The sequence below is a fragment of the Opisthocomus hoazin genome, chromosome 6, assembly GCF_030867145.1.
Source record: "Opisthocomus hoazin isolate bOpiHoa1 chromosome 6, bOpiHoa1.hap1, whole genome shotgun sequence".
NCBI lineage: Eukaryota > Metazoa > Chordata > Aves > Opisthocomiformes > Opisthocomidae > Opisthocomus > Opisthocomus hoazin.
The window spans coordinates 62,865,199-62,893,095 of NC_134419.1; the positions used below are offsets into that span (position 1 = coordinate 62,865,199).

Consider the following 27,897-nt stretch of genomic DNA (forward strand, 5'->3'; position numbering starts at 1 on the left):
GGAGATATTCAAGACTTGCCTGGACAAGGTCCTGTGCAGCCTGCTGTAGGTGACCCTGCTTCGGCAGGAGGGTTGGACTAGATGAGCCACAGAGATCCCTTGCAACTCCTACCATTCTGTGACTCGGTGATTCTGTGACAGGAAACTGGTCAGATGGTCGCATCCAGAGGGTAGTGGTCAATAGCTCTATGTCCAGATGGAGATCGGTTGCAAGTGGTGTCCCTCAGGGGTCTGTATTAGGACCAGTACTGTTTAATAACTTCATCAATGTCATAGCAGGATCGAGGGCACCCTCAGCAAGTGTGCAGATGACACCAAGCTGAGTGGTGGGATTGGCACGCCTGAGGGGTGGGATGCCATCCAGAGAAACCTGGACAAGCTCAAGAAGTGAGCCTATGTGAACCTCATGAACTTTAACAAGGTCAAGTGCAAGATCATGCATGTGGGTCAGGGCAATTGCAAGCAAAACACAGGCTGGGTGGAGAATGGATTAAGAGCAGCCTGAAGGGGAAGGACTTGGGGATGTTGCTTGATGAGAATCTCAACATGACTCGGCAATGTGCACTCACAGCCCAGAAGGCCAGCTGTATACTGGGCTGCATCAAAAGAAGCATGGCCAGCAGGTCAAGGGAAGTGATTCTGCCCCCCTACTCTGCTCTGGTGAGACCTCACCTGGAGTCCTGAGTCCAGCTCTGGAGGCCCCAGCATAAGAAGGACATGGACCTGTTGGAGCAGGTCCAGAGGAGGGCCACAAAAATGATCCAAGGGCTGGAACACCTCTTCTATGAGGAAAGGCTGAGATAGTTGGGATTGTTCAGCCTGGAGAAGAGAAGGCTGTGGGGAGACCTTATTGCGGCCTTTCAGGACTCAAAGGAGGCTTAAAAGAAAGACGGGGAAAATCTTTTTAGTGGGGCCTGTTGTGACAGGAAAAGGGGTAATGGCTTTAAACTAAAAGACAGTAGATTCACGGTGGATGTAAGGAAGACATTTTTTACCATGAGGGTGGTGAAACACTGGAATGCGTTGCCCGGAGAGGTGGTAGATGCCCCATCCCTGGAAACATTCAAGACCAGGTTGGACAGGGCTCTGAGCAACCTGATCTAGTTGAAGATGTTCCTGCTCATTACAAGGGGGTTGGACTAGGTGACTTTTAAAGGTCCCTTCCAAGCCTAACTATTCTATGATTCTATTAGTTTTTCCATATGAAAACTGGAATGAATCAATGTTGCTTACTACCTCAAAGTAGTAGTTTCTCTTTTTTCTGCATTAGTTTTCTTTCTAAATGGGAACTATAATGTGCACCTGTCTTTAACCAAAAAATATGTAATTAAATACAGCATAATCTGTCAAGCAAATGAAGATCTTAAATGTGGAAAAAAGAAGAAAGAATAGCAGTTGAATAAATCTGACAGTTAGCCACTGCAAGAGCTTTAAAGACAGCTGTAAGGAAGCTAAGGATTTGTGCACTATTTTTATGATAGTACGGGTTTTTGTTTTTTTTTTCCTAAAAGGAGCATTCTCCCTCCTCCCTTTGATTGCAGGGGCTAGCTGAATGTAAATACTGGTAGAAACTTCCAGATTAAGCATCTTGCTAAACAGTTCTCTGTCTCAAGGCATCTTTCATGAAATGATATGAAAATGGAATTGCACAGCACTTGCTAATCAGGGTAATCGGGGTAGCTGATAAATAAATACACAGCTAAGGGGAGAATTCTTCCAATGGGATGGATAACAGGTGACTGATCCTTACAGGGATCAGGGAGTGAAGTTATACTGGTGATATAGAACAAAGCAAATTCTCTGTAGCAAGCCCTAATTAGTTATTTTTATACATGTAAACATCGTAGCACAGAAAAAATGGAAAGCTAAGTGATTGTGTTTAGCTAAGGTACCTATTTCTTCTAAAGAGATACAGTCAAAGCAATTAATATCTCATATTTTTGATTTGTTAATAGGAAAGATTTGCAAATGCTAGGGCCAGTACAGACAACATTTTCTTCAAGATTTTGGTGAAAACTTTCATTTTGCTTCCGTGAGACTGTAATGTTTGTAATCTGAACAATCCAACATATCAGATGGTCTATTTTTCTGGAACAAACCAAACAGTGAAATATGATATGTGAATAATCTACAATCATTGTGAAAGATATATTTAATTTTAAGAAGTTTTTCTGTTTTATTAATCTAAATTATTTTAGTTCAAGTAAAATGTCGTTATTGTCTAAATCAGGCTGTATTTCTTCAATGCAGGGTGATAGATGCTGTCCTCAGTTCCATGGATGTAATAAAGGAATGACTTCACTGGATTTGCTGTCACATCAGTTAATGGGTTTGGAACTGACTTCAGTTCACCTGGAAATATTACACATGTAACATTTAGGAAGTGCAAGGCCTGCTGTTTTTTACTTGGCTTTATCTTCCACCATAAAGCACATTAATACTAAGATAAAAAATCAAAGCAAATTCTAAAATTATCTATCTTTATATAATTATATTTATTATTACTACTATTTATTTATTACTATCACTACTATTTCTTATTACTACCATTATATTTATTATTACTATTATTAATTATTAAGTAAAATATAATTGAATTATTAATAATTACAAATGAAATGTCATCTGAGCCTAAGTATGAACAGTGATCCCATAAACAAAAGAGGGCAGGAAAAAACTGTTTAATTTTATTCCTTCCTACTATCCACTGCAGTCACTGTTCTAGTAAGCCATTTGTTGTTGATATCTGTATCACAGGGTTTTTCTCATCCTTATTCCAAACCCATTTCTGAACAGACACTTGTACTACAGGTCTGTGAAGTGATAATTGCAGGCAGATGCACACTGACAGCCACTTCTTTGTTATTCTGCAATGCCTTGTTGGTCAAAGAAGAAACAGGAGTAAGATGGAAAACAGGAAGGACATGCAGCAACTGATACAGTGGGACATATGACCCTTTCAAGGCTGGGACCTGTTAGCTGCTGCTGAGAGACTGGCTGAAGAGTAAGAAATGGGATTTCTGGCAGGAGTGCAGAACACTGTGCAGTGAGGGAGCTTTGCAAGGCTGGCTTGTTTCCAGTCTGTACCTAGCCTGCCTTGTGCCATTTGAATGGTGCACAAGAGCATCCCAAACAGTCAGGTGTGCGGTGCATTTTAGATAAATATTTTCAACAGCGAAAGTCTCTTCTGTAAACAGTACACTCTCAAAAGTCTCTGAAGAAAACACTTAATTTTGCAGTCTTGAATATTTTTGAGGTTTTGGGCAAGGTTTCATGAAGAACTTAGATTTGCAGCTGCTAATCAGCTGCAAGCCTTCATAAGCTCTTTTCTTACATTATTCACAAACTTTTTTTGCAGCATTTGTTCTATCCCAAAACATAATATTCTACAGAGGGAAACAAAAAAACTACCTCCTTTCTCTACCTCTGTGCTATCTGTTCCCTGCATTTAATTTTTAAAAATTGCTGCTCTTCAGCTATATGTATGTATTCTGGGAGGGAGGGAGACTCCAAAGCTACATAAATAACATACGGATAGTTTAAAAAAAAAAAAAATTGTACTGTCAATCTCCAAGTAGTTTTGACTGCAATGTTGAATAAACCAAGCCACGGATAGCTGAAGAACTGTAAAGAAAATATGTTTCTATTTGCATAGGTCATACATCTGAAAAATGAGAAAAAAGAGTTTGTTCCCTAAATTACTAAATAGAAGCATGGCTATGAGTTCAAAAATAAGAAAGTGGTTTCCAGTGTTGTTGCCACAGACTCCTATTTGGTTGTGTCTGAGAATGTCACATACTGACCTGCTGGATTACTTAAATTTGGGCACAATTCTAAAAATTATAGTGCTACTTCACATTGATTTGTTAGGTCTGTACAGAATATGGAAAGTCTCACAAAAGGTTTTAAAATTTGGCTTTGTTACACATCAGAATATTTTTTTGCATTTGTCTCTAAAACACAGTTTTTATGATACCTGTATAATTTCAAGTGGTTAGAAAATTATGCTGTTTTTTTTAATGAACTCTATCTTTTCACCGTAGTATAACGGACTCATTCTTGAATTAACATACAAAGTTTCTAAGGAGTATACTGAATAGTTTAAGCTTTTATTAACCTTCAAGTTTTTTCTACAATTACCCCCTCCCCAGGATGCCTTTGAGATAATGGCTGACAATTACGAGTTCAAAGAAAATGAAATATTCTGCCTGGAATTTCTGAGAGCAGCTTCTGTGCTGAAATTTCTTCCATTTCCAGTAACCAGAATGAAAGATATACAAGGCTTGCCCTGCATGGGAGATCGAATCAGAGATGTCATTGAGGTAACGCACCTACGAGTTACCTGCCAATTGATTCTTTTACAGATGTACTTTTAGAGGTCACAGAGTGCTGTATTGATATCTGTGTGTTTACATAACCTTCTGTATTTCCTGTAATAACATTATATTACCCTTGTTACTCAGAATGCAATGTTTTCTGGAAACTTTCTGTAGTAACATAAGGTTCTGTCATGGAACACCCACCCTTAGAGCTAAAGGTAACTAATGAATAAATAAAAATTAACAAGTAATGCCATATCATCTTTGTATGTGATTTTAAAAGGTTCACTATGATTTGAGTGACAGGTTAACTCTTAATAGTTCTGTTCATGTGACTTCTGCCTTTTGCAACATCACTTTGCTCACCTGAATGCTTATTAGAAATACTATTTTTGCAAAACTGGTAAATATTTTAGTACTTTAATGTTAAATCCTGCCTTGCTATGAGTTATAGCAGGGCCTTTTATCTAGTGATGAATGAACTTTACATTCTTGCTGGAGCTTTGAGTATTCCCTGCATTTTTCTCTAATTCTTAGCCTTTTCAAAACCCCACATCTCAGGTGCTGTTATTCCAGCAGGCAGCTGATCAGGAGGTCTCAGCTGTCTGGAGAGGTCATTTCTGAGTGTAGCAATTCACTCTGGCTCCTTGTTTGCCTCACTCCACCAGTTAAGAATGTAGCCTCAGAAGTGCTCTTTGTACCCGCTACCTGGGGACTGGGAATTCAGTTATGATCCTGCAGAAAACAGGATGACTTGTTGGGGTTTTATTGGTGGGGATTTTTTGGTTTTTAGTTTTTATTTGAAAGATTGAAGGAACCATACACTCAAGAAAAAACATATCTGTTCTTACAATGCTCTTACTTTTAAGAGAAGTAATCTCATCTAAATAATGAAATCTTAATTTTCAGGACAACTCATTGATAGCTTATGATAAATAACTGCTTTCTGACTTGAATTTATGAGTAAATATGTATTGTGAAATTTATGCCATGGTCCTGGTTTCTACTTCATCCTTGAGCAAATTTATGAGTAAATAAGTACTGTAAAATTTATTCTGTGGTTCCAGTTTCTCCTTCGTCCTTCAGTAACTTTCTGTCACGAAAAGGATTGCAGAATTTTATCCTAATGGAACAAAACAATATGCTCGCTGAGGATGCTCTTCATGTTTGTACAGGTTGAGAAGACTTTCTTTTAGATTATTTTACTAAGTCTTACAGTAATCTTGATTTATTTTATTTTAACGTAATGTATTTGTTTAGGAGATTATTGAAGAAGGAGAGAGTTCTAGAGCAAACGAAGTGTTAAATGATGAACGATACAAATCATTTAAGGTAAATCTTTTGAAGTTTGTTGCTGTTGTTTAAAATTGCATATATTTTCCTCTGTTTAGTAGAGCTTAGACATAATCATCAATTCTATTATAAAGGAACATCCAATATCAGGTATGAAAAATAAAATCTTGAATAAAGAGAAAGGGATAGAGAGAAACTGCGATAGAGTAAGGAATAATGGTGAAATCAGTTACCTTTCTGATTAATGTGATGCACACACAGTTGCTCTTAAGCTTGAACTAAACAATCTCTTTTTCCTGTAAACAAATATAATGCATACTCTTTCCTGTAAGTTTAACCCAATGCTGTGTGTATTTTTTCCTCCGCTGATTATCATTATAAGACTACGTCATCTTATTCTGGCATTAAAAAATAACAGGTGAAGAATAGGACTCAGATCTATTTTAATTTTCTTTTGTGTGAGGCAGAAGGAAGAGGACTGGCGATATTTGTTAGGTAGATTGTAGGTTCAGAGTCATGGTCACACTTCTTCATAGTTACAGGGAATCTAAACCACATAAATGCTGCAGTTTCCATTTCCTTAGTAGTCACTGAATTCTCCACTGGAAAAATACATACTGGCAAATCATTTTTTCAATTTTATCTATAATTTTAATCTCTACCAATAGGTTTTTATTTTCCTAAAAATTTAGACAGTGGCAGAGAATCCATTTTGTTTAGTTCTCTATCCCAGTATTAATTAATTCTCTTGGAATAGTTCTAAACTCAGTAACAGACCTTTTGGAAAATCCTTTAGCCCTAGCAAAAACATTAAAAGATAACAATCTAAGTATTTAAAAAAGCAAATTCTTTCGTAAACACCTATGATTCAGACAAAGAATAGGTAATTTCATCCATTATATACAAAATGTTGGGTAATTCCTATTTAATATTATCCAAGATTTTAATTCGTCTCTTTTCTTCATCTTATTTCCAAGGAGTTACTGTGATTAGAAAAGCACATAATAAAGCTAGCAAGGTTGGAATTCAGAGGTTGTAGCTTCAATGGAAAACAGTGGTTATTGATGTCTTACAGAGCTACTCATTTAATGCTATAAAAGTACAAAGAAAGTACTGAGAGCTTCAGTATTGACAAACTTAACATAAAGAATGTGCTTCTGGGCAAGCATGAAAGTTTTCCCTCTTGCTTTCATATCACTGTTCATCTGAGATATCCACTGAATAATGCTTACAACTGTGACATTTTTGCTTTACATCCTTTCTTGGGGAATAAGTTAGTGTACAAAATTACTTCAGAATAAATGGAATATAACCATACTAAAACTTCAGAGACTGGTAGGTTTGGGCATTGTTTTTTCCAGTGGGCAAAATAGTGAAATCTGTACTCCAAATAAGACTTACAGAAATTTCTCTTGGCTCATGTGAAGACTGAAGAATTGTAAGACTGCTTATAATATGAAGCAAAAAAAAATTACCATTTGTACTTGAAATTGAATCTCATTCAGAAAACAATATTTGGCATGACTTCCAAACATACATGATTTATGGAATGAATATAAGAATAGATTAGTAATCTTGATGTACTTACCATCTGTTTCTACGCACCTTTGCAACCTGTTACCCTCTGTGTAGAATTTTAAGAGCCACAGGATTCCCACTGACCCCATCTCTCAGGAGTGCTGCAACACCAACATCATATGTACAACTGGGAGCTGGTAGTGTACGTAATACAAAATAATAGTGTCAGTCATATTAGGAAGATAGTCTTGAGACATCTCTTATTCTATGAAGTCAGTGTAAGGCAATCCAGCTACTTAACATTACTGTTTGTGTTTCTTGTTTGTGTCATAAAAATAAAGACTACTATCCATATTTCAAACCTTAGTTGAAAATGTACATTTAAGGAAATAACATGAAGATGCTGGAGATGCTACTGTATTATTGTTTACATTTCACTTTCATGAGAACTGCCCGTGTATAAAAACAATAGTCTATTTGATGTAACTAGGCAAGGAAAGGATGCTGAATCTGTGTGTTTGTAGTACACTAGTATTTATCTTCAGTGCAGGATAAATTCTACCCAGTATTTTCCCTGTGAAACCTCATTGTTACCTACTTTTTGTTAATTCACTCCTCCTTTATAAAACAACACTGAAGTGCGTGTTCTTCTATTGACCTTAGCAATTTACTTCAGTCTTTGGAGTGGGAGTGAAGACATCTGAAAAATGGTACAGAAAGGGTTTACGAACTCTGGAAGAGGTAAAAGCTGACAAGACCCTGAAGCTGTCAAAAATGCAGAAAGCAGGTAAGGTGAAAGTCTCATGAAAACTTGTATTTCAGTGCTCTAAGAACTTGATTCAGAAACAGAATCGGAGGAGGAAGTTCATTTGTACGTCCATTTTGTTGATACAGTGTCTTGTGGACATTAAATTAGTAGGTTAAAATAATATTTGGACTAACAGAGCTCCTAATTAAAAATTTTATCATTCAAAACATATGAATATACATATTTGTAACAGATACCCAGTGAAATCTGCTGTTACATACAAAACTATTAATGGGTCATTATTGCACAGGTTGTGAAAAAATTACAACAGTAGGAAAGCCCAGAACTGCTTTTCAGAGAAGACCTGTCTCCTTCAAGGCAGCCCTACTTTAGTGATAAATCAAAATTTGTAATAAATACTTGTAAAATTACCTCCATAATCCTAGAATATCTTAACTTTTAAGTGTTAAACGTAGCCAAATGAGTAATGTGCCTTCTCCATCGATATTTTTATGTGTGTGTCATTTCCCTAAAGGGACCCATTTAACAAAGGAATCAGTTGCATTAAGAAAAGGAGATTATATAACATGACATTAAAATAACATAACTTTATTTTTGCATTAAATCCATGTGTTTTACATCACCTCAGAATCGCTTGGATCAGCTTGCCCACGTTCATGCTTCTTTGTCTGTTTTTCTTTTACGTATTGTATTCAAATGTGAAGCAAGCTGCAGGACTGGGCTCTTTTGCAACAAACTCTGTGATCAGACATGCAGATAGCTGGGATATTTCACATACCTTTGAGCCTTGTACTTGGGTAGAACCCCACCAGTTTGGGAAGAGTGCCTTTAAAAGCAGGATGTCCAGAAATGCCATTGATGGGAGCTGGTAGGGAAGTCAAAGTAATTTATACATATTCAGATTCTCAGCAAGTGGACCAATTATCCTGACTACTGTGTTGTTATAAATTGTAACTACTGTTACAGTTGTAACTGCTGCTGCAATTTATAACAAAATATAATGACAAAAATATATATAAACTATAAAGACAAAGATGAGGAAAGGAAGAGGCTGTCTCTTGTCTGCAATCCCCCACACCCAAGGCAGGAGACTGACTCCAGGAATGGAAGAACAGAAGGAAAAGACTCCTGAAGAGGTTGGATCAGAATATATTTCTTCTCGCAATGTGCCCTGAAACAAACCTATAATTTTAGGTTCAAGCTCAAGCATTTCTTAATTCTTGCCATTAGACAGGGTTCCCTTGCCCATGGTATGAGCTGTGTGACTTAACTTCTTGGTGAGAGGTGGCTGTTTCGTGCGGGGCTTACATAATTCTATGTAGATTTTAAAAATTCCACAGGGTGATCAGCACTCTGATTTTTGCCTTTCATTTCCAGGCTTTCTCTACTATGAGGACCTTGTTAGCTGTGTATCTAAGGCAGAAGCGGATGCAGTAAGCTTTATTGTCAAGAATACTGTGTGTATGTTTCTACCAGATGCTGTAGTTACCATAACTGGTGGTTTCAGGAGGTGAGTGAAAACAAACGAGGTCACTTGGCTGTTTTATTCAGGTACACACAAAATGATGTTTTTGTCTTGGAAAAATCAAAGCAGCTTAGTGGGAAAGTGTCAGAATTTGTTTTCAATAGTTGGTTTTTTTTCTGTCTTTTAAAATGGGAGAGCAATTCTGACATTCACAGGTTCCTGTGTTTTAATACTATAGGTGGTTGTTTTGTCAGAAGAAAATCTATCTAAGAACAGCTTGCTGGAAAAATGATGTTTAGATCGCAGCCTGTACTAGAGCATATTTTTTTTCTTTTTTAGTGTATCTGAATTCCTAAGGCTGAGACTATTGTAAGGCCATGTTAGAAAAAAGGATACAATAGCTTTAAGGCATTCTTGTTTTGTTTTGTTTTGGTTTTTTTTTTAAAGAGAAGTTGGTCACATGAGATTGAAATGTGGTAAGGCAGAGTTTCCAGTGTTAGAAGTATACATTACAGTAAACACTGACTACACTGAATATAAAGCAATGACTAAACTGAATATACGCTAACCTCTGTATAGATAGAGTGATCTCAGAATTTCTTTCCTTAGTGATTTTTGTTCCTAAAGCTTTTGGTCTTGCTCTGTGAAACCAAACTTGGAAGTGTTGCTCAGGACATACGCAATTCACTCTTTCAGCACTTACCTGAGAGCCATCCTAAAGCCACACAGGAAAGTACTGAGACTGGGAATAGTCTTCAGGAGTAGCAGGTTCCTTGCTCTGTACTCAGTCCCCTGTTATGTCACTACTTGTAGTACATGGTGTGCTTGTAAGCCAAAGAAAACCTTAGTCAGCACCCGAAATCTCTTTCTGCTTAATTTGTTACTTTGTGAAACTTTGACTGTGTTTTTAACATATTTTTAATATAAAAATATCTATATTCTCTTAAAACTCAAAATACACATTTCTGTCACTCTCATGTAACTAAACCCGAGGCCAACTGTATGAGGTTCAACAAGGCCAAATGCCGGGTCCTGCACTTCGGTCACAACAACCCCATACAATGCTACAGGCGTGGGGAGGAGTGGCTGGAAAGCTGCCCGGTGGAAAAGGACCTTGGGGTGTTGGTCAACAGTCAGCTGAACATGAGCCAGCAGTGTGCCCAGGTGGCCAAGAAGGCCAACAGCATCCGGGCTTGTATAAGGAGCAGTGTGGCCAGCAGGAGTAGGGAGGTGATTGTGCCTCTGTACTTGGCACTGGTGAGGCTGCACCTGGAGTGCTATGTTCAGTTTTGGGCCCCTCACTCCAAGAAAGACATTGAGTTGCTAGAGCGTGTCCACAGAAGGGCAACAAGGTAGGTGAGGGGTCTAGAGAACAAGTCTTACGAGGAGCGACTGAAGAAACTGGGGCTTTTTAGTCTGGAGATGAGGAGGCTGAGGGGGGGACCTTATTGCTCTCTATAACTACCTGAAAGCAGTAGTGAGGCAGGTGTTGGTCTCTTCTCCCAAGCAGTGAAAGGACAAGGGAAAATGGCCTCAAGTTGTGTCAGGGGAGGTTTAGATTGGATATTAGGAAAAAATTCTATCCTGAAAGAGTGGTCAGACATTGGAATAGGCTGCCCAGAGAGCTGGTTGAGTCACCATCCCTGGAGGTGTTTAAAAAACATGTAGATGTGACACTTCAGGACATGGTTTAGTAGGAATGGTGGTGTTGGGTGGATGGTTGGACTTGATGTTCTTAGAGGTCTTTTCCAACCTAGAATTCTATGATTCTATTAAAACTGGTATGAAGGCAAAAGACAGAAGCATGTTAATAATTTATGCATCACTTGTGTGATGTATTATTGTGAGCCTACATAGGCCTACATAGATTCACTCTGATGCTAAATTAAGACCTTAAATTATTTGTAATTGCTATATACATGCACGGTGATTGTGATGAATGTATTTTATCACCTTTGTGCCACCTCATGATATTTATAATTATTCCTTGTATGTCCCGTATTTATTGTGCGAATGTTTGCAGCCACCAGCTACATAATTTCTGTAAAACAGTGTGGTCAAAGAGAAGCATTAGGCTCAAGCATGAAACCTGACCCACGGTATAAGAACAACATAAAATTTTATATTCAAAACATCAAGCGTCATCATTCTTAGAGTCCTTGTTAAAGAGGTATGTGATGGCAATCTCTTCACAATGACGCCAGTCAGTCAGGGACCTTGTGTGGTTAGTAACTTCGATATAACTATTAACACGTGTCTAGATGGATCAGAGAGTTGCAGGGACAGAACAGTTATCACACTGAAAATTCCTAGTGTCTTCTGATATGATGTATTTGTGAGCTTTGTTGGCAGCATAGTTGTTTGCAAAGTTTGAAATTTGAATTAAATTTAAGCCTTTTTTTTTAATTGTTTCAGGGGGAAATGATAGTTAGCCATTCTCTCTTTTATTAAAAATAAGCTTTTGTAGCTCTAAATGGGTGTGTCAAACCAGAAGAGAAATTATTTAAGTGTCCAGTGATGCCTTCAGTGAGTAATCCTGTGTATTAAATATGTGCCTTTACATATACAGATAATATATTAAAAAACTAAGTTTCAAAATGTCAGTCCTAAATGATATTTTACCAGCTTATGGAAAACAAATGCTGCAGTGTAGGATTTGTAGAAAAGTTGATTAAATGGATTGAAGTACCTTTATTAGGCACCTGTATTTTAATTACTGAACTGCAATAGAGTTGACCACATCTGTTCTTTTTTTGCCTGTCTCATATAATGGTGATATTCATCAGCACGAAGTATGTGTAAGGACACTAGCTCACAGTTTTCAGTTAGCATATTTGTTTCATTCATCTTTACATAAAAATTTCAATAAATAAAGGAGGCAGATTTTATTAATCAAACAACTTGAATTGATTCCCCCATACTACACCTTGTGTGATACTAACATAAGAGAAAAAATAGCTCATGATTGCTCTGAATAATATATTAATTCTGCAAGACCCAGATTTGTCTTGTTTCGTACGTTGGTTTCATAACTTGGAAAAATTAAGCATTTGATAGTGTTCCTCCAGATGTCACTGGAGAGTAGAAAGTCAGGAGTCTCGTAAACCTAACTGACTGTGCAGGAGAACTGAGAGAATTGCAAGGAACAGAACTTCCATTTTGCGATCTGCAGTCATGGAGATTCAATAAGGTAGAAATGAACTACAGGGAAGTCACATTCTTTTTACCAGACTTATCAAACAAACCTATGGCTGGGTATATTTAATGAGTTACTAGACCTTTTCCATTAGATTCCTGAAATTTCATGAAATCAGATGTTGCAGTATTTCTTGTAATCAAAATTAGGAAGCATAGTATAAACTTCAAGTAAATATTACTAGCTGTTTTTGAAACCTCAGCAAAGTTGGTTGTGGATTTTTCTTTGGTCTGATTTAACTTTCACCTTTAGTCTTCTGTATTGCTTCTTGTACTAGCCTTAATGCTAGTTGGTGCTCATAGCAGCCATAATAATGGAAGGTGCTAGATTAACCATGTTTCAAGTACAAATGGAGCAGTTCAAAGGATGAAGAGCAAACACAAGAGAATCCACTGCCTAAAGGACAAAAACAACAGGGCATCAGTCAGTAGTCAAACTACAAGCACAAGTGCAGGAACAGACTTGGCTGGCAGTTGTATGTTAGAGAGCAACAGGAAAACAAAAAGAAGGATGGACAATGGACAGTGAAAATGATGGAGACACAGACATATGACATATGTCATATTCCAGAGACAGGAAGTGAAAATCATGTTGCTACTTTGGATCTATAAGGTTTAATCACAATACCAGACCTACAAGTTGTCCGAGTAAGGCATAAAAATTGGAAAAGCTGATTCAGTCTTACTGAGAACATACCAAGACCTGTTTCTCTGGCCAGTCGCGTAAAATTTATTTCCTCTTTTGCTCTAACATTCTGTAGTTTCAGCTACAAATTCTCTCTTTTACCTCTTCTTAAGGGTCATATTACTAAAGTAGACTTCAGCGTCTGCTGCTTTGTTGACGACTTTTCTTTCTGATTCTTTCATCTTTCTGCCTGTCTGCACAAAACAATACCTCAGAAACCCTATTTAATTAGAAGTGCTTTTCTTGTGTGTTTGGTTGGAAGTGGCAATAATACTACATTTGGTTGAAGGCAACTCTCTTTTCAGCTATCTGAACGCATAAAGGAATAGAAAGACTTAAAAGTCACTGAAACAAAGGGTCATGAGGCCAACCCTTCAGTATCCCCCTAATTTGAAATGAATCAGGAGCAGAAATTAATAAATTAATGAAGTCTGGATAAGTTTATCCTTTGTTACTCCTCTATAGAAGCAGTTAGCTAACCACCTGTAAAACATCTTCCTTGAGTTTCAGTTGGTATGGTTTGATACGAAAGGTTAGGAGAATTTTTTTTCTATTTTAAAAATCTTTTTCTGACACTTATCTAGGTCATTTTGAAACAAATTACAACACTGAAATGAATGGAAATACAGAACTAGAGCAATTGTAGTTATGAAATAAATAAATCACACCCACAAGAAGTGGAATGCATTTCACTGTCTATCTAGTGAGGCCTGTTGGCTTGACTGTAGAGAAGGAGGTATTGAAGATGCTGATAATGCAAGATAAAGCATACCATGGACAATGTTATCAGAAAGACTGAATTTACTGTGCGGCCTATTTGAACCAGGAATTGGCATGGCATTACTTTCAGCACTCAGCCTCTCTTCTTTTGAATTGCTGAGATTTAAGACTGTTTTCTTCTTAAAGTTAATGAGACAAATTCTGAAGTGGGGAATAGCACTCGTATTACAAATTACAAAAGCCACGGAGGGTGAAGTTTCAGGTCCAACACTGAGTTAATGAGAGGCCCTGGGATGGGGAGAAAATAAACTTTATTTTATTGTGCGACATCCCTGATTAGTACTGTGTTTGTCCCAACTATACCCAAGGCAGGAGTATAGTTTACGCTAATGTACGTTATCACTTATTAAATGAGAGTTAAACTGAGGACCTGATACTTTTTTTCCTGGTTATTAAAATGTAATTTTATTCTTTGAAGAGAATTAAGAGTTTTTCAGTAGTGATAACATCATTTCATCTTGTATATATTACTGCATGGAGCAGTTTTCCCCCTTTCTCCCGTAACTCCAAGTTAGGACATGGCTTCAGAGTGACTTCGAAACAAGGTTGTCATCGGCTGAATCATTAACACCACGTTCTGCAAGATCCTGGGTTTTTGCTAACTTGATTTAGGTGCTGATATTTGATTTTGCCACAAGAGGTGATCTGGACTGAGGGCTTCCCAAGAGCAAAAATGCTTGGAGGAAGCATTATATAGTATATGTATTTTATGGCTTCAGTGTCTGTACTGGTTATTCCTGTCTCAATACACACACCCACAAAAAACCGTGTTTGACTGGAGAAGTTCAGAAAAGGATCTGGAATAAGAATTAAATACAATAATAAGAATAAATCATCATGTTTATTATCTGCATTTCCAGTATGAATTTCTGTTAGCCTTTCTGTGTGCTTTGTCCATAGGATTCACAAATTATTTACAATTAGCTTTCAGTTTTCATGTGTTCCATGTAGCACACTCAGATAGCTGTGGTTAGCTCTGCAGAAGCAGGATTGTATTGCTGTGATGTGAGCACATAGTGCTTATTGATGATGTAGTAACGTTTTTTTTAGAAATTACCTAGGCATCCTGTTGGTATTATGATTTCAGTTCTGATTTTCTCAAATGAGATTTACTTAGACACACTTTTGTCAGCTTCTCCCATCTTTTCCTTAAGATAAAGTGAAGTAGACTAAGGAGACACTTTGTTTTAGATGAGTTTTCATACTGCAGTTCTAAAAATGGTGTCCAAGTGCCTAGGGAAACGCATCAAGCAGAATAAGTAGTGCCTATCATGTATTATTTGCTTGGTGAGAGGCTAATTCCTCCATCCTGCATCAGTCTTCAGGGAAGTTTTGTCTCAGACTAATGATTTCTGTTCTAACATGAGCCTAATTGCAGATCACTATCTCCTTGCCTGAATTTTATGCTGTCTTTTAGAAATCGTGATTTGAGGCTCTGTAAAATTTGAAGATAAGGATTGCTAATAGAAAAGCAATGAAGATAACAAAAGACAGGGTCAGTGTGTTTGTGAGGCAGCATTGCCATGCTTTTTTATGTTACAATGCAAAAGTTTCTCTCCCTTGTACAGTGATATTTCCAAAGCAAAGGAGTGCATAAAGGAATGACCTGGCACAGGAATCTGGTCTTTCCTGTTGTATATCAAGAAAATAATTTAAATCTATCTCTCCTTTCTATCTCAGAAATAAAGTAAAATGAAATAGCTGGGACAAAGAAATACTTGCAGAGATAATTTTACAGGCTCACACACTTGATGAATCACCGATGTTATTGTAGCACCTTCGTTTCGGAAATGAGACTTCTATAAGACATCTGGAATTGCAATTATATGACTGTTTTGACACATGCTCCGAAATGAGAGAATGTGAGGTAGAATGTATGAAGAATATTACACTTCCCAAGTTCTTGGTATATACTCAAGACTTTGTGGTTTGTTTAACTGACCTAGTCATATGGCTTCTGACTGAATTTCTTGATAAATCCTGATTAAAAACTCTGTTCGACCTTTTCATATTGGATACTCCTAATATAAGTATCTTTGCTAGGTTCTGAGAAATAAATATATTTGAATCCCTATTAAACAAATTGTTTTCTTTCTGCTCAGATCTAGGATTAAAATAGTGCCAGACTTCAAACTAACAAAGAATTTAGCAAAAGTTGCTTTCATTAAGTTTTCAGACAAATTCTTAAGCAGAGATTGCTTATTCTACTCACACCTTGTCATAATAGTGCATCTTGCATCTGCACTATTCTTAGATACAGTTATTTCTACGCTTTCTTTTCCTCCAAAACACAAGCTATATTAAGGGAAGATATTAGCTGTACCCAGCTGCTCAAGTCCAAATACAGTAGTTTCTGCTCACTTTCTTGTACTGCTGTTATAAGAAGTAAATTTCTTATGTGCTGTTATTTCATTTTGTCAGGGAGAAATCTGCTGTAAAGGAGCTGTGAGGCAAGCTGCTCACTGAACATTTGAGCTGATGCGGTAGTTTGCACATGCTCTAAGCAGATCCTAGAAGAATGTAGCAGTTCTTCCACCAATAGAGTGAAGAGACTGTTTGGATTTCATTCATGAGCACAGCTTTGTGTCTGATAAACTATAGTGTGTTTTGGATGAGGCTTTTAACCCAGAGATGTTCTAGTCTGATCTGGTTGGTCTTAAAGCTTAGTAAAACAGCTTCACCTTACTGAACACCCTAAGTTTAGAGGTGTTTGACCTTGAGGTGTCGGGATGCTCTGAATAAAAATACCCTGTGGCAGGAGTTAGAAGCACTATAACTGGGAAAGAACAGAGGTCATCACTAGTTTCTGTTTCTAATTTTCCATAACCCATTAAAAAATATGTTGAGTAAGAGGAAACTAATTTTTATCCGAATTAGTGGTTAGCCAAGTCAATTTAGAAGATAGTCTGTTGGAGTAATTCAGACACTTCCTTTTGTCATTAGAGCTTTGATTATTTTTCCACTCGTTTCATCTGTTATTAGCAGTGATGAATCATGAAGTAGAAGCTGATGAATAAGGTATCTGGGAGTCATGGACAAAAAGAACTTTATAAGAATCCCTGAGACAGTCAAAAACTCAACACAGTGTATTCTTTCAAAGCCTTTCAAAAACTTTTTGAATCAAGACTTTTTTGTATGCCCTGCTTTACTCAAACCTTTACCACTTTCACAGGTTTGTCAGCTCATATGAAGGATGCTGTTTAGTTATATGCCTCTCTTCTCTAAAGCTACTCAAAGTGCTGGGTCCAGAATGGAGGTGGCAATGCTGCTGACTTCTGTGAAGCCCCAAATTTTACGCAATATATGTAGAGCTAGAAACTCCCTAGATTAACCTTACCTTTTCAATGATAACCTACAACTCCTGGAATGCATTTGTAACAACCGTAACAGTGTTTAGCATTTTCCATATACTGTCAACACTTATGATGACTACTAGTAAGTAAGCTAGAGCAATACAAGTAATGTTTATAGAGAAAGATATGAAATCCCAGATTATATTGTTTTAGGAATATTACAACAAAGCCTTCTGTAACAGTATCTTTTTTTTTGAGTTGGAAAAAATGAGAATGAAAGCCAAAACTAGTGGTAATGTATTTCCTTGTCAGGCATTCAATCTGAAATTTTAGTTATGCACTGATACATGATCAGATTTGTTATCATTTTAAATCTAGACAAAGTTTCTATATGAAACTGGTTAAAATCTTTAAAATTACTGCACTGATGACTGCTTTGTGTTATTTACAGTATTTGTTGTTATACAGAGTCTAAGGAATACCTGCAGCAGCATTTTCAAATTACAAAGGCAAACTTGTAGAGGATAAGCAACATATCACAAGTACACTACTAGGAGTAAGAGAAGGTGTTGTCTTAAAAATAGATTGGTTCTTTACAGTTCACACAAATGTAGTGTTTTGTTCCTTTGATATCAAAATCTGATATTCAATGTTAAAATTAAAACCAAAGTGTGCAATTAGTGGAACAAAATGTAAGAGTTTATAGTAAAAATGCAGCTATTTCTGGTCTAATAACACAATTAAAATTCACAGGACTAACTGGTTTTGACCACTAATGGTAAGTGGGTTGCCTTTTCTTATAAGAAGTTATTCTAAATTAGTGTATGAGAGAAAGTTTCCTGTTGAGCTTAGGCTGATAACTACATAGATCAATTTGACCATTATCAGAGCCAGAAATGCCCTGTTACAGAGAATCCCAATGAAAGATGTGGCAAGATGCAAAAGCTTAAAGCAGCAACAATAAAAGTGAGTCAGAGCAACAGAGAAACTTGCTGTGAGCATATAATTTATGGATGTATATGTCAACTTCTAAAAAGACTCTCCATATATATGAAAGAAGAACAGAATGGCAGCTAACAATGGTTAGCTTTTAATTATTATTCAAATAATTTTTCTCCTTTTGCTTTTTTTCCTGATTTGCCCCTTAAGGTCACTTTCAGTCATTTTTGGCACATGAGGGTCAGCCATTTGACAATTCTGGGTTTCTGAATTATACAGAAATATTTTTAGAATGCTTACCACTGCATAAAACCAAAATGTTAATGGCTTCACTAAGTCAAACTAAATTTTAATGGCCATGGTTTAATTTTTCTTTTAGCCTGTTCATATACTTTCAGTAGCATTAAATATGGTTCAGTTGTCTTCTAGTATCACAGCTGACCTGAATAGCCTTTTCAATTAGCCTTTTAGATGAAGCAGATCTGATATATTTTAAATAAATAAAGATCTCTTTTTATTGGTTAAATGCTGATATCCACAGCTCATTTAATCTATTTATTGAGATGCAGTGTCAAAAGAACAACAGTTTCTTTGTGCAGTGTTGGTGAATAATGTGTAGAGATAAGACAAAAAAATCACAGCATCTTTGTTTTGTAAGTGAATGGAATTTAAGAAAGAGGAAGCCAGAAAGATCTATTTAAGATTTTAAGAAAGATGCATGAGAGAAATGAAGAAAATTATATTCCCAGAAGTTACACACAAAACATTTTAAGAAATCATGAGAAAAATGTGAGCAGATTCCTCTCATAGATTTATTCTGACTTCTTTCGAATAATCTGGATGTCCTATGATTTTTAAATCTGTTCAGTCTATATTAATACGTTTTAATTTCCTGTTTTCATGGACTATTTCAGTGTTTACAATGTAATATGACTATTACTTATGCAAAAAGCAACAGAAATTGTTAGAAATCTACAGTAGTTCGTTCAAAAGCATCTTTGATGTTTGCATAATTCTGTTTGATGTTTATTCTCATTTTTGGATGACAGTTTCTCAAAACCTTCACTGTGTAACAGAGACAGCCTACTGTGATAAAACCTTCATTGTGTATGGGGGCAGGCAGGGGGGGAAAGAGGCTCCTGGGTTTACTGTTCAGCATGGGATACAACAAAAGCAATCTGGGGTGTCTGTTATGTAGAAGAGCTGGGTTGAGGATGATTTGGACCGTAGATGTATGATTTCCAGTTGCTTTGGTTATCAAAATGCAAGAGAATGGTACTGTCATTAGCTAGAGAAGATTTCAGCACTGACTTCAGTTTTGCCGGTTTAGTTGTTTGTATGAGTGTCAGATTTTAAACTTGCCCAAAAGTAACTTGCTTTCTCCTGATGTAGAGTCCTACCTCTCAAACAAATACCAGTCTGTCATGATGGCTGGCTCATTAGACTCACCTAAGTGGAAAGAAGCAGTGACATCTGTCAGTACGAATAATAGTACTCTCAGCTCCAAACTCCAGCGGCTTGTGTAGTCAGACTCCTAAAAATAACATACCATTAGGATTCCAAAATGTTAAAACAGAGTTTGCGTTATTTACACAATTTTCTAGGCAAGTTTGCCAAAGTGAATGTTTTAAAAAGTTATGAAAGGGGGTTATAATGTAACTATTTATAGTCCTGATACATCAATGAAATGTACTTAATAATCTGCATTCTACTGATCATTCCCATTTTAAAATGCTTAGCAATAAAAATTGTTGTGAATTTTATTATGCTAGGTTAACTGAAAAATATTAATTCAGCATTTTAGAACAATTCACATATGCAGTACTGGTTACTATTGCCATTATGAAAATGAAACATATAAATTACTAAGTCCTGGTATGAGTTACACTGAAAACCCTTCTCAGTTTTTTCTGAATGGGAAATGCGCTGCCTTTCCTTGAACACAATTCTTCTAATATACAAATATGTCATTTTTCAGTGAGCATAAAACATATTAAATAATCTCAGAACAAAAGGTGTTTTGCACAGGACACAGGCGTTGGTGCTGATACAGTTTGAATAGGATACCATTTCATCCAAAAAAATCACATCAAGTCCAGTGGCCTCAGGCATCATTATAACATACAATCTTGGGCTGGGGCAGGGGGGCAGATTGCATGATATAGAGCGTGTAGTAAAATTGATTTATCAGTATAATTTTATAAGCTGGAAAATCTGCTTACTGCACTAAGTGTGATCTATCACTCTTTGAATGTTTTGGTAATTTGGGAATAGATTAGTGTGATATGTCATGGGGGAATAAATGCTGTTCTGATTAAAAGGAAGCTGTACAAATAATTGGTACCTAACATTAACGTGTACAGAGATATATTCACAGACCGAATGAGCTTAATTTTCAAAATCTGTAGAGAGAATGAAAAGTAATTCTTTACAAGAAAATCTCAGACAAGATCAATGATGATAACCTTAGAACTATTCTGTAGCTGAGTCCTGTTATATGTGCTGCAGTTAGTTGGAAGTGCATAAAACGGGGCTCATGCAGTTTGCAGGCTCACTCTTTTTCATGCTACTGATATTAGATACTTTATAATAGAAATATGATAAAGAGAGAACACGAATATCCAATTTTCAGTAAGTTTTGATTTTTATCACATGCTTCACTATTGGTAAGAAAGTCTAAATTCAGTGAAGATTTGATTAACTGTTTTAAAAATTTAATTTTAGTGGCTTTTCACTAATTTATTTTATTTTATTTTTAAATACTGAAGGACAGGAAAATTTGTGTATAACCATTTAGGAAGAGGTTTTATGAAAGGAGATGCTGACAATGTGAATATTGCAAGCCAAAACATATCAGTGGTGTTTTAGAACAGCTCTATACCCAGAAATGATGATAGTGAATGAAGCAGACCATACATTTATATTTAGGATTAGTTGGAAAATATCTGCCAAAATGTTTCAAAGTATTGTTTGTTTTCTGTGAAAATTCTCAATTCTTCATTGAAGAACTGGACAGAAATGTAATTCTGTTGCCTGGTAGGGGCTATAATTCAAGTGATTTCTATTTCTTTAGTGAAATGAGTTTTTTAGTCGGAATTTCTCTTTCATGATGAGCCTCAGTTATAGATGTTTCATACTGTATTGTGTCATTTCACCTACAGGCAGGGGTATCTGCATCATGGAAAAGGTAGTCAGAGGCACAGAAACCTCTGTGAAGTGTTACAATGCCTTTTCAAGATCACTGAAATATTTTGATTCAGGTTTTGGCCAAGAAATTGGAATGACAACTTGGATTAAAACATTCCTTTCTCATTTATATTTAACTGTCCACACAAATCTTTCTGCTTTCTCTCATTTTCCTGAACAACTCTGCTAAATCCTCATTGTAAATAATAGATTAAGCAATTAGAGAGCGAGAATAAATGATCAACTATAATTATCACTCAGAATTTGTAGCAAAATCAAGCACCAACAAATATTTTCCAGTCATAAGTGATTTTTCAGTGGTTGGGGTTTTTGGCCTTTTACGTGGATTTTCTGGGGAGGCCTCATATTTTCAAGTACTGCTCTGAAAAGTCACAATAATCGAGGTGTCTCTAATCGACATTTGGCATGAATACAGTTAATATCATGCATTGATTTCTGAAATGCTCAGCTAGTGAATTTAAACACTGATTTTAATACTCAGGCCAGGAAGTATCCTTCAAAAGTATTTTGTACAAATGGATGAGTACTAAAGGTTTTACAGGCTGTCTCACAAATAAATTACTATAGAGTAAAATATATTCATGATAATACATAAAACTGTAAGTAAAAATATTCTAAAAGTTATAGAGAAATAGGTACGAGCAGGACTATTAAGGTAGTGGAATATATTCAGGGGAAGATGAAATAGCAAGATAAAAAGAAAGAGACAGGAGACTTCAGATAAGGTGGTAAGATAAAAGAAAAACATAAAGAACAAGAGGTCAAATCAAAGACGTACATGGCCTGGATGAGGTATGGATGCATACTTCATTAGACAGTTCTGTTCCTTAGATTTTATCTATAGAATAGTTTCATTTGGGTTCACTTGCTAAAAAGAGGATGCCTTACAAAATCCAAGCAACTCAAGGTGGAAACAGAATGAAAAGAGACAGACAGTAACACTGTCTTTGTAACACTGAGAGACCTGCAGAAGAAAGTGCTGCTCTTGTTTAAAGGCAAACCAAATCAAAACTCTGCATGAAGACAAATTGAAACAAAATTCTGCAGCAGTCCTCGAGTAAGTTTGCAGCAGTAATGTCAGATGTGAGGTAGCATTAATGGGCCAAGGATAGGGCCTGATTATGATGAAGAGATTTAATTAATGTTAAGAAAGAATAGTGAGAATGATCCTTAGCCAGCTTTCCATCAGACATATACATGTGCACCAGAGAATAAATGTCTATTTCTTATTTTGTTTCAGACAATTGTACTTCAGCATCTCTTTACCTATGAACTCCAATGCCTGTCCCTAAGCAATTCACGACAGAAGTAGAAATAATTCATTACATTTTGTCTTGTTTGCAGTCCTTCTTGAGTGTGTATTGCTTCCTCTGAGAGGTTTCTGATGCCTGAAATGTTTTCAAGTGTATTTCTTACTATTCATATAGCAAGATAATTTTGTTTGTTAGTATGTTTTACTCATAAGTGTTTCAGGGCATCCACACCAGCGATGAAGTTGTTCTGAAGATTTTGCTCTCTATTAGTGAGAAGATATGAAGATGAACAATATTATTCTGTGGTTCACTGTTCAGAAAAGAGATTTTGCAGGCTCAGATGCCAGATGGTTCAGGGTTTGCAGGATCAAATGCTTATTTTTTAGAGTCAAGAGATTAAAACTCAGTTCTAATTATAATACGTAATATACTGCATCACTATTACCACAGTTATATTCCTAGAAAGCTGGCTTGAAAACAGGATATTTATAGCAGAGTTTGCTCATTGCTCACTAGGGATGAGCCTAGGCTTGGAGTGCCAAGGCCAGGGGTGAGATTGACAGCCCAGCTCAAGTGTGTTTACACCAATGCACGTAGCATGGGCAATAAACAGGAGGAGCTGGAAGCCATTATACAGCAGGACGGCTACGACTTGGTCGCCATCACAGAAACGTGGTGGGACAACTCGCATGACTGGCATGCTGTCATAGATGGCTACAGACTCTTTAGGAAGGACAGACCAACAAGGAGAGGTGGGGGAGTTGCTCTATATGTGAGGGAGCAAGTAGAATGCATTGAGCTTGGCCTGGGGGCAAATGAGGAACGAGTTGAAAGCTTGTGGGTTAGAATTAAGGGACAGGCTCACATGGGTGACATTACGGTCGGTGTGTACTACAGGCCACCTGACCAGGAGGAGGAGGTTGATGAGGCCTTCTACAGGCAGCTGCAAGCAGCCTCACAGTCACAGGCCCTGGTTCTCATGGGGGACTTCAATCACCCTGACATCAGCTGGGAAGACCATACAGCTAGGCAGGCGCAATCCAGGAGGTTCCTACAGAGCATCGATGATAACTTTCTGATGCAAGTGGTGGAGGAACCAACAAGGAAAGGCGCGCTGCTGGACCTTGTGTTAACAAACAAGGAGGGACTGGTGGAGGATGTGAAGGCTGGAGGTAGACTCGGCTGCAGTGACCATGAAATGGTCGAGTTCAGGATCCTGCGTGGAGGAAGCAGGGCGATCAGCAGGATCAAAACCCTGGACCTCAGGAGGGCTGACTTTGCCCTCTTCAAGGAGCTACTGGGAGGAATCCCGTGGGCCAGGGCTCTCGAAGGCAGGGGGGTCCATGAGTGCTGGTCGCTCTTTAAACAACACTTCTTCCATGCACAGGAGCAATGCATCCCCCTGAGAAAGAAATCTAGCAAAGGAGGCAGGAGACCTGCATGGTTAAACAAGGAGCTTCTAGCGGAGATCAGGCAGAAGAGAAAGGTCCATGGAATGTGGAAAGAGGGGCAGGCCACTTGGGAAGAGTACAGAAACGTGGTGAGAGCATGCAGGGATGCGACGAGGAAGGCCAAGGCTCACCTGGAATTGAAGCTGGCAAGGGATGTCAAAAACAACAAGAAGGGCTTCTTCAACTACATCAGCAGCAAAAGGAAGGCTAGGGACAACGTGGGGCCACTGCTGAATGAGGCGGGTGTCCTGGTGACGGAGGATGCGGAGAAGGCAGAGCTACTGAATGCCTTCTTTGCTTCAGTCTTCAGTGGTAAGACTGGCCCTCAGGAATCCCAGGCCCCGGAGGTAAGAGAAGAAGCCTACAAAGAGGACGACTTTCCCTTGGTCGAGGAGGACTGTGTGAGGGATCGCTTAAGTGATCTGGATGTCCACAAATCCATGGGCCCCGATGGAATGCACCCACGAGTACTGAGGGAGCTGGCGGATGTCATTGCTGAGCCACTCTCCATCATCTTTGAGAGGTCCTGGAGGACAGGAGAGGTGCCCGAGGACTGGAGAAAGGCCAGTGTCACTCCAATCTTCAAAAAGGACAAGAAAGAGGACCCAGGGAACTACAGGCCAGTCAGCCTCACCTCCATCCCGGGAAAGGTGATGGAGCAGCTTATCCTGGAGGCCATCATGAAGCAAGTGGAAGAAGAGAAGGTTATCAGGAGTAGTCACAATGGATTCACCAAGGGGAAATCATGCCTGACCAATGTGATAGCTTTCTACAATGACATGACTGGCTGGGTAGACGAAGGGAGAGCCGTGGATGTTGTCTACCTTGACTTCAGCAAGGCTTTTGACACAGTCTCCCATGATATCCTCCTGGGGAAGCTGAGGAAGTGTGGGCTTGATGAGTGGTCGGTGAAGTGGATAGAGAACTGGCTGAATGGCAGAGCTCAGAGGGTTGTCATCAGCGGCGCTGAGTCTAGTTGGAGGCTGGCAACAAGTGGTGTCCCCCAGGGGTCAGTACTGGGCCCAGACTTGTTTAACTTCTTCATCAACGACCTGGATGAAGAGTTAGAATGTACCCTCAGCAAGTTTGCTGATGACACCAAACTGGGAGGAGTGGTAGATACACCAGAAGGCTGTGCTGCCATTCAGCGTGACCTGGATAGGCTGGAAAGCTGGGCAGAGAGGAACCTGATGAGGTTCAACAAAGCCAAATGCAGGATCCTGCACCTGGGGAGGAACAACCTCATGCACCAGTACAGGCTTGGGGTGGACCTGCTGGAGAGCAGCTCTGCGAAGAGGGACCGGGCAGTGCTGGTGGACGACAGGTTGACCATGAGCCAGCAGTGTGCCCTGGCTGCCAAGAAAGCCAATGGGATCCTGGGGTGCATCAAGAAGAGTGTGGCCAGCAGGACGAGGGAGGTTCTCCTTCCCCTCTACACTGCCCTAGTGAGGCCTCATCTGGAGTACTCTGTCCAGTTCTGGGCTCCCCACCTCAAGAAAGATGAGGAGCTACTGGAGAGAGTCCAGCGGAGGGCTACGAGGATGATGAGGGGACTGGAACATCTCCCCTACGAGGAGAGGCTGAGGGAGCTGGGCTTGTTCAGCCTGAAGAAGAGAAGGCTGCGAGGGGACCTTAGAAATGCCTACAAATATCTGAAGGGTGGGTGTCAGGAGGATGGGGCCAAGCTCTTTTCAGTGGTGCCCAGTGACAGGACAAGGGGCAATGGGAACAAACTGAGGCACAGGAAGTTCCGTCTGAACATGAGGAAGAACTTCTTCCCTCTGAGGGTGACGGAGCACTGGAACAGGCTGCCCAGGGAGGTTGTGGAGTCTCCTTCTCTGGAGAGATTCAAGACTTGCCTGGACAAGGTCCTGTGCAGCCTGCTGTAGGTGACCCTGCTTCGGCAGGAGGGTTGGACTGGATGACCCACAGAGGTCCCTTCCAACCCCTACTATTCTGTGATTCTGTGATTGCTGATTTACTCTTTAGCAGAAGTCATAGTTTATTGCAAGCTAGTTAGTTGCTGTAAAGACTGTTGGCAGCACAAGCAAAGAATGACGTTTTCCTGGCAGATCATCATGAAAAAATCTGCAAGCATCGGTGACCTTGTATTACAATTAGAGCAACCAGAGGGTATGTTTTGCAGATTCCTGTGAGCAAGAGTAGCCATAACATTTTAATTCAGTGTGACATCATCATCCTAGTGGTGTGGGGACATGATAATGACTATGTATCTGCTGGCTAAATTTTTTTTGTCAGAATGTGAGTCAGACAGGACATTTTCTACAGGTCAGATAACCAGGAAAAGATTAAAAAGGTTAAAAATAAATCACGTAGGAAATGCCTGAATTACAAGATATAACCAGAAATGGTCCTTATAGTTCCTTTCAGTTTGGGTATGGTGGAATTTATCACAAGGTGTTGTTATGTTGTGGGAGAGTTGGATGGAAAGTTTTCAGGCAATGTTTTTGAAGAATGGAATGATCAGCATTAAATAGAGAGCAGCAAAACCTAAGATAGACTCAGTCATAATCATCAGCTATGATAGCTGTTCTGTGATACTACTAGGGGCTATCTTGGAGAACCAAAAAAACCCCATTAAAACCTTATGGATTGCTTCTCATATACCAGTTTATAAACTCCTATTAGTTCATAAACTAAAAACATTCTACTCTGTAAGTTATGTTAATGATCAAAGACTGCAGAAAATTTGCATTTCATCTTGGCATATCTTATACCTAGATACAGTCCTAGTGGGTTAACACAGCAAACATTCCTGGCGATTTGATCCTGTTGCAGAGGTTACTGTGTCCAGTGGCGTGTTGTTTGTATGCATTAGTAATAAAGTCCACGTTGAATATTTTTGCTTATGAAATGCCTGAACACTGATATTACAGTATGCATTTGTATCACTGCCATAAATAGTACTACATCCAGACTTAGTAAATGTAGATCATATCTCCACCATTCAGATATCATGAATGAACTGTGAACAACCCACTGGTATGTTCTAGCTAAAAGGTCAGTGGGAGCCTTGACGCTGATTTCAGCTGAATAATGACAAAATAGAAGGATACTTTTATCAAGTTGTTTGAGAATTTGAACTGGAAGAAATGGTGGCTCAGGAAATACATCTTCACATTTCACCTAAAGAAATAAAAAATATGTAGATACAATGAAGATGGTCTTAAAATGCCCCATTACTCGAGATCACACAACAACACAGGTTGAAAAAGTCAAGATTATATTCAGAAAGAAGTCAGAACAAGAGTTTAGAGAAATATGACATGACTAGTTCTTTGAGAGATGCTTTGAAAATACATGGCTAGAGATTTATAATTTCTGGATCAGGAAAAAGGGGGCACAGAGAGACACTTCAGTTGCATTCTCAAACAGAATATCTCCTTGCCATGGTTTGGGAATTAAGGAAGTTGGTCAATAATAACCAGACAAGTTTTCAATTTAGGATTAAATCAACTAAGCCAACTTCACGAGCTCTTAGCCTGGTGGAGGATCATGGCTTGAAGCAGAGTAAGGGAATTTTGTAAAGGAGGGTAACAATATTTCTCTGGGGAGAGATTTATTTAAGGTAGAAGGTAGATTTAATGACAGGCTTGTCTACGCTTTAAAAGGCTTTTCTTGTAAGTATGCTTATACTTGCAGAATATATTGGCAGCTTTTCTCTGTGGAGATGCAGTGCTCCTTTGCCAGTATAGTTTAAATGATTGTC

General features: G+C 38.3%; 1 protein-coding gene across 3 annotated transcripts in view; it reads left to right on the plus strand.

The window, feature by feature from the left end:
* The window catches only part of DNTT (DNA nucleotidylexotransferase), a 149,996-nt gene that overhangs the window by 68,893 nt on the left and 53,206 nt on the right, over positions 1-27,897 (plus strand). For all 3 annotated transcript variants that reach the window (XM_075423510.1, XM_075423509.1, XM_075423508.1), the window contains 4 exons: positions 4,152-4,322; positions 5,580-5,651; positions 7,794-7,917; positions 9,277-9,409. In XM_075423510.1, the coding sequence (XP_075279625.1) occupies positions 4,152-4,322; positions 5,580-5,651; positions 7,794-7,917; positions 9,277-9,409 (500 nt within the window). The remainder of the gene's footprint in view (positions 1-4,151; positions 4,323-5,579; positions 5,652-7,793; positions 7,918-9,276; positions 9,410-27,897) is intronic.